Source organism: Pyrus communis, chromosome 2 (assembly GCF_963583255.1).
Source record: "Pyrus communis chromosome 2, drPyrComm1.1, whole genome shotgun sequence".
In the NCBI taxonomy this organism is placed as follows: domain Eukaryota; kingdom Viridiplantae; phylum Streptophyta; class Magnoliopsida; order Rosales; family Rosaceae; genus Pyrus; species Pyrus communis.
Window position 1 is genome coordinate 8,031,745 of NC_084804.1, and position 7,362 is coordinate 8,039,106.

The window sequence follows — 7,362 nt, forward strand, 5'->3', positions numbered from 1 at the left end:
GGTGTTTTCTTCGGTGGGTGACTTTTCTATCTTCGTGTTTTATACCCAAGATTTTTACATATGGCAGGGGTATATATAGGGCAAGGGTTGCTTGAGTCTTTGGCACAAAAGTTTCTTATTAAAGTGATAAAAACTCACTCAAAATCAAAAGTGATGACAGAATTATGCTTTGATTCCAAAGGGGAACCACCCTAATCTTTCTCCTCTTGACAATAACACCGTCTCACAGAGAGAGAGAGAGAGAGAGAGAGAGAGAGAGAGAGAGCATAATTAGGAAACTTATGTGTCTTTGTTTTGACTTAAGCATGCTTTCTCAAAGGGGTTTTTTTTGGGATGATGGAATATACATTGCAGATATTTACTCACTTTCATCACTAATATATTTCTCATCCACATATAAAAGAGGTTAAATGACAAAAGAGAGGAGAGATCATCTGCATTGCTCATAGAAATAAAATTAAGCCCAATTATATCATGCATCCATTGCACAAATTTAGAACGATCAATTTTTTAGTAGTTTTCTATGAGCGAGCATGGAGATTCCAACTTAGAGTCTCGTTTAACATTTCGTACAAAGATTACATTAGACAGATAATTGAACGGTAATTTATGAGTAATTAGCTTGAACTTAAGATATCGTAGTAGTTTATCACTTAAAAATGAACATGGAAAAAGAAGTTTCATATATAACATGAACTACATGCATGGCCACATTTTATGAAATTTGAACAATATACAGAATTTGGTCAATATTTTCCATGATTATTGAAGATCATGCAACCTTATTGCCAAAGTTCCAAGTAGCTCTGCTCATAAGCAAACAAGAGCACGTAGAAGAAGATAAAAACAGTACTGCATGAGGCACGTGAGGATGAAAACCACCCTTTGATCATGGTTTTGGATCAGCAGCTTCAGCTTTTAAAAGGAAGAGACTCCCAAAGACTGATAAAGGGCATCGATGTAGTTCCAATAAAGCATCAAGGGTTGTTTTGCAAAATTAAATTTAAAGAGAAACCCTACTTCTGTTCTTCGCCATTGCTTTGGATGCCAGGTCTGTGTAACTTTACACGCAAAACAATGGGGGTTTGGGGGACCTTTATTTTCCTTTTAATTAGCCCTTTAATTATTGCATATATATGCAGTGAAGTCTAGTCTGTGAAAAAAAAAAGCCTCAAAGCCCCATCACAATTTGTGAATCATTATGTCCCTCCTCTTTGTTTATCCACAATTCAGGGGAACAAAATAGCTATTTGTAGCTAGCTCTAGCCAATAAAATGACACATAATTAACCCACTCACATAAACATTTTCAAAAGGCAAAACCCAATTACTTTTTCTTACTTTTTTTTCTCTTTTGACAACTGATACAATTAAAGCAAAAAAGCAATTCCCCATCAGATACCTTAATTAGAAACATGCTTGTTTTTTTTTCAAAAAAAAAAAAAAAAAAAGGGAAAAAAAATTCAAATAACGAACATTTTGTCCTAGCTATATGTAGTTCATTTCATTTTCATTCAGTTGAGAGTGAATACCATATCGGGAAAATGAGAGATTTTACATGTGTTTATAAGCAACTAGACTACTTTCTATATTGCTAATTGATTTTATGAAGGCACATTCCAATTAGTAACCGATGATTGTAGCGTTTGATAAACAAAGTCCAGAAGCACATGCTAACTTCATCCTAGCTAGTATTATATGCATTAATCCATTGGAAGGGAGAAAGAGAAAAATTATTTGATTAATTATTTAGGTAATGTTAGAAAGGTTACATTTTCGAACAATAATAACCGATAATTTTTTTACTATGTAGATCCAAAAGAATGGAAAATGTGGGTGGCAAGAGGGAAGATAATTATGGAGAAAAAAAGAAATAGCATAATGATGAAGACCATGAAAACAATTACTACTTGAATATTATCATATATACATCCTAGTTATAATGGTAAAATGATTGCCTGAAAGTTCCAAATATCTAGCATATAATAAATTAAAAATAACATATGATTAAGTTGTAGTGACATTACAGCAACGACATATAACTTAAATGGCAGAAAATACAAGCCACAAAGAAGGAGAAAATCACATACTATATATGTTCTTTGTTTTTTTTTTTTTTTTTTTTTTAATAAATTTCTTTCTTGATCATATATATCTACTCTGATCACTTTTGTTTTGCTAGCTTCCTCAATATTAATCCTCACCGATTTGAAATGGGATTCGGACCACTTGGAACTTCATGTGCACCGGCTCTGAACATATTTTCTTTCCATGGGAATGGCTGCCTCCCACGACGAACCCGAAACCCTAGTCCTCTCCTTCGTCCCGATTCGCCTGTAAACTCGTGATCAGCCTTTGAATCGATGATGCCATGTGAGGATCTTCTTGTAGCATATTCATCGATAACATTTTTCTTACTGATGACTCCAACTCCATGTGATCTCGAGGAAGTACTAATGACAGGTGGGATTGGGAAGCTATGCTTCTTTTTAGCCATGGTGATTTGAAATGTGATGAGAAGAAAGAAGAGGAGGGTTGTAAAAGTGGTGGTAGGTGATTTTGCATAATTACTAGCCATGCAAAACGATTTTTTTTCTTGTATTCAAATCATTCAGCAAGTTCTAGACTTGTAGTTGAAAATCATGCAGAGCAGCATCTAGGTTGGTGATGAAATGAAGGTTTGGCTTTGTAGACTAAGGCTGCTCATAGCTCAAGATGGAAAAGAAAAAGAAACGGTATAAGATTTGAAATGCTTTGTAGGGTTTGTATCTGTGAAAGCTTAAATATGAGAGAGATAGGTGTCTGAAAAATAAAAAGGGGAAAGCAAGGTGCTTGTGGACTACTTTTCCACGTCTTTGAAGATGATTCATTTCTTTAAAAATGAACAAAAATAAACAAGACAAAACATCAAATGTGATCTTTCTAGCTTCTGTATTACAGCATATATTCATTTCAATATATATATTTAGATCATTAAAAATTAAAAGTATGGTTTAACTCATAGTTTATGATGTTTAAGATAATTTGAGAGTGACGCTATCCACACGCTCATTTTTATTTCTCACATATTCCTTCCAATTTCTAGTCATCGAATCGAATGAATTGAAAAATATCAATGACAATAATTAACAGGGTGTGTGGGAGGTAAAATGTATGTGAATAGCACTACTCTATGTTAAATAAGAAATTGGATTAGATGTTAAGATGTTATCTAAAGATACTATATATTTAAGTTAATTTTTTCTCTATTGGCCTGATAAAGGGATAGTTTGCTTGGTTTGACCTTTATGACACAGTGAGGGCGCGCCTGCAAACAACTTCACAGTTCCTTGGGAAGAGGACAAAATAGAGCCCACAGAGCATGAGTCGTAGATGCTTGCTTAACCCTAGAGGATAAAGAGGTGTCAAAGATTGTTTGTGGATGATTCAATTAAAATACAAGGCCCTTCTTTTCTTTTATTGCATTTTTTCAGGAACCATATAAAGTTTCGCATAACAGTGAACTACGACCACTACCCAGCCAAGAGGAGAAGGAAAAAAGGAAAATAGAAGAAAGGCTTTGTGAGGCTAAAGAGTTTCTTTCTCATGCATAAACCCGTTGTTTGTCCATCAAATTAGGGTTTAGGTCGTATTGTAAGCTAGCCCAAATATATCAAATGAGATTGTTTTATTTTAATTTTTTTAATGCATGAGAAAATTTTACTTATAACCGGTTGTATATAATTATCTACTTATATAACGATCTTTCTTAATATGAATGATCGCATGAGTAGAGATATAAAAATATAAAAATAGATATATGTCAACACTGATATTCTAATAATTGAGCAGGAGGGGAACAGCAGACAAATGGGAAATAATAGGAAATTGTAGAGAGAAGAAAGCTTGAACATGTGTGAACAAGTAAATTATGTATTAAACCAGCTGTTAGCTGTAATTAAGGTGGTACATAAAACAATAAAAAAAAAAAACAATTTCAAATATTATCATATATATGGTTAAGCAAAACAAGGTAAGCATTTGAGACTGCTTCTCATTATAATTAAGGGTCTCAATGAGAATTGACAAAATTGCAATTGGTTCGGATTTCGCCTTCGTTTTGACCGGTGAGGACTTGAACATTCCCTAGTTTGGCCATGGACACTCCAAACTGCTGGTGGAAGACTGACGGCTGGGAAGCAAAAGCACTGACAAGAGATTTAGTCCTTGGATCAGAATACAACATTTGATCTGTGGATAAAAGTCCCATCTTCTTCTGCAGATTTATGTAGTACGCAGCGTCAAATTTATGTGGAGTTACAGCATCAAGATCAGCATACTCTGATGCCCATCTACATTTTCTTTCCAAGTAGCTTAAGTACTGCGCATCAAGGGATGGATCAGGCTTGCCAGTTCCACTGAAGTTAAAGATCCTGTGTTGTACGGATTCACATGAAGACCTTCCTATGGTGTGTGCCCCTGCAGATGAAAACCATTTTTTTCAATAAAAGCAACCAGATTTTTGTTCTAGTTGTAGGCAAAATTAATATTTTTTTTGTTGTCACGCAAATTTGAATGTTATGTTACAAGACTCTCAATTTGAATCCTTAGTTAGGTTTGGTTCATGTTTTAATGTGTTGTTCAAAGTGACAAACATGGCGATTAAACAAGTTTGTAATTAGGTTAGATTCATGTTTAATAATAGTGAGGTCCGGATTAACAACATGACAACATAACATATAAATTGATATATTGAATGAAAGTATATTATGCGATTGAAATGCATGTGGACTACATGGTTCACCTGAGAGAGCAACCAAGTCAAGTACATTCAAGCCCTGTGATTGAAAAATCTCAAGTAAACTAGTTAAGTCTTCGTGACCCATGGGAACCTTCTCAGTTTCCTTAGCAATCGAAACTTTTCCATCTTTCCTCCCGTAGGGGACAGCCCAGTATGGACCTCCAACTTGAACAGTAGCATCTCTTGTAGCTGCAGTCAAAATGTCTGCACAAGAAACTGTTCTTGGGCACTTCTTCTCAACCTCTGCCTTGATATCATCTATCACTTCAAACCCTCTCAGTGTCTTGCTGGCCAAGCCTTCCCTCTCACTTCCTTCATGGTTTAATAAGATGGAGGCATCACATCCCTACATGCGTTTCAATTCATTATAATTGTGACTAAAAGAAATCAAATATCAAGCAATAAATAAATTTCTAATTGTTTAGAAGGATATTTGGAAGCCAAATCTTTTCTAAGTATTACTGGTCCATCAAACTTCGAACAACTAATGTTATTAATTTAGAGACACAAATTGACTACATTACTACCTCGTTCTTCAAATAAATATTATTAGTCACGTACAACATATACATACATAAAATGGTGGGGTGCTATTAAAGGTGGTAATTAACAATGTGGTTAGTTTTGTGTGCCGAAATAACATTAGTCAATAATTATATGTAATGTCAAGTTAAGCCATATATTATTACCCTGATGGCACAGTCATGGAAGTGCAACCTCATGAGGCCAGCTGCTAGGCTGTAATCCTTCTTAAGCCATTGCTTCACCTTCCTACTGATAATACCTTCAAGGTCTGGACAACTCCTGTGATAGTAGGAATTGGAAAGAAACTCTCCAAAGGACAAGTCGTCTGATATTGTTGGAAGTGTTAGAGTTGTGGCTCCCTCCCAGGATTCATCTGTTTCTTCATCATGGCGATCGTGTTCCGGGTAAGACGAAGATGCATTTAAGTGAACAACAGCAAGAAGAACTAAAAGCAAGGAAACTATGAGATTCATGTTTCTTGCGCAGCAGTGATCAGACTATATTCCCAGTAATGAACAACTACGCTGCTCTGCCTTCAAATGAAAGGGTGTTGACAATCTTTATATATTGCATGATATTGGTGATTAGAGGATCTAATTGGAATATTAATTGCGTTAATTATTGATTAGTTGAGGACTACGTGGGAAGCACCCCCTGCAAATGAAGATGACGTGCTAGCACGTATGTAGAGCTTGACAATGATTGCTTTAGTTATTTAGTTTGAAAAACATTGACTTTCACAAAATCTAATGCAATAATTAATATTTGTTCATTGTTCATTGTTCAAAGAAGCCTATCAGTGATAGTAAGGTTTGATCATGATGCATATGATTTTTATTGGATTTTAAGACAATTGTTAACGACAATTAGAATTTTGACACTTCGAGTTTCACTTTTACTACAAAACAGATATTGTATAATTTATAAAACAAAAATAGAAAGATTCGAACATGGATATAAAGGAAGGGAACATTATCTTAAGATTGAAAAATAAACATTTAGTGAATAAGATTTAATAGAAAAGCCTGCACAAATGGGTAGTAAATTGGGTTGCAGCTCAGCCTGAAAAGAAAGTCGGCCTGCACGTAGAGTAAGTTGGATCACAAAGCCCTAGCCCAATTATGGTTTCAAGTAAATTAAGTTTTTAGGACCAATCCCATCCAAATCAAGAGTCATTCTGTTCCAACGACAAAACTTTCAGATTTGTCATAAAATAAAAAAGAGTAGACAAAGAAAAAAAAAGTATTGACAGAAGGTTTGAAAAGAAAAGAGAAGATAACAACCAAAGTTAGGTCATCTTCAACCGAAAGGTTTTGAGGGTTAGGGTACCAAAAATAGCCTGAAAATTGTCTCCAATTGAGGGTTAGGTCAAAGGGTTCGTGGGCCTTACTGGACAAAAAAAGACCAAAGGGACAACCGGCCGATCCAAATGAGCCAGCCAGCCGATCCCTGGCCGGGCTCTAAATTTAAACACAACGGTTAACTGACGTCAGTTACCGTTGTGTTTGAATTTTATTTTATTTTGTTTTTTTTTTGGGCCAAAATTTTGTTTTCAAAATTCTCATTTTTTCCTATAAATTCCTAAGTCATTCCTACACCATTTGTCACAAAATTTTCAACATTCCTACACCATTTCAATTCTCATAGTTTCTTACCTCTTCCAATAATCTTTCCTTCAATTTTTTCAATAATTTTCAAATAGCCTCATCTGCAATGAAAGGCAGGGCTTGGACCCGAAAAGAAGATGAAGCTCTTTCTAGGGCTTATAGATGGGTCTCGGAAGATAGTGTGAGGGGGAGTTCTCAAACAAGTGAAGGTGTTTGGACTTATGTGTCCAAAAAATACTTAGAGTTCTACGAAGGCACTACTCCACAAAATACCTGAAACCACGAGAGTTGTTCTTCCTGATGGAAGAAACATCTTCAACCAAGTTTGAATAAATGGCATCAAGTACTATTAACAGCCGCAAGTAGACATGAAAGCGGCGCCAATTACTACAATGAAGTAAGTGTTTTCACAGTTTATTTTAAATATTTAATTATATTACATTTAATTTCA

The 7,362-nt window shown here is 35.0% G+C and overlaps 1 protein-coding gene across 1 annotated transcript; it reads right to left on the bottom strand.

Moving 5' to 3' along the window:
• Window positions 1–4,050: 4,050 nt before the first annotated feature.
• Window positions 4,051–5,777, bottom strand: LOC137724384 (peroxidase 7-like). Its single transcript, XM_068463128.1, has 3 exons — window positions 5,469–5,777; window positions 4,783–5,125; window positions 4,051–4,457 (listed from the first exon to the last, which is right to left on the bottom strand). Exons 1-3 carry the CDS (start codon window positions 5,775–5,777, stop codon window positions 4,051–4,053), a joined length of 1,059 nt encoding a protein of 352 aa, XP_068319229.1.
• Between the last annotated feature and the right edge of the window lie 1,585 nt (window positions 5,778–7,362).

What these genes read in the sequence shown, in the direction of transcription:
- LOC137724384 (XM_068463128.1), bottom strand. Translation starts at nt 5,777, where the DNA reads ATGAATCTCATAGTTTCCTTGCTTTTAGTTCTTCTTGCTGTTGTTCAC. An exon ending in TCCATGACTGTGCCATCAGG is followed by an intron (nt 5,126 to 5,468) that starts GTAATAATATAT and finishes AAACGCATGTAG; the next exon opens with GGATGTGATGCCTCCATCTT. An exon ending in TGACTTGGTTGCTCTCTCAG is followed by an intron (nt 4,458 to 4,782) that starts GTGAACCATGTA and finishes TTTCATCTGCAG; the next exon opens with GGGCACACACCATAGGAAGG.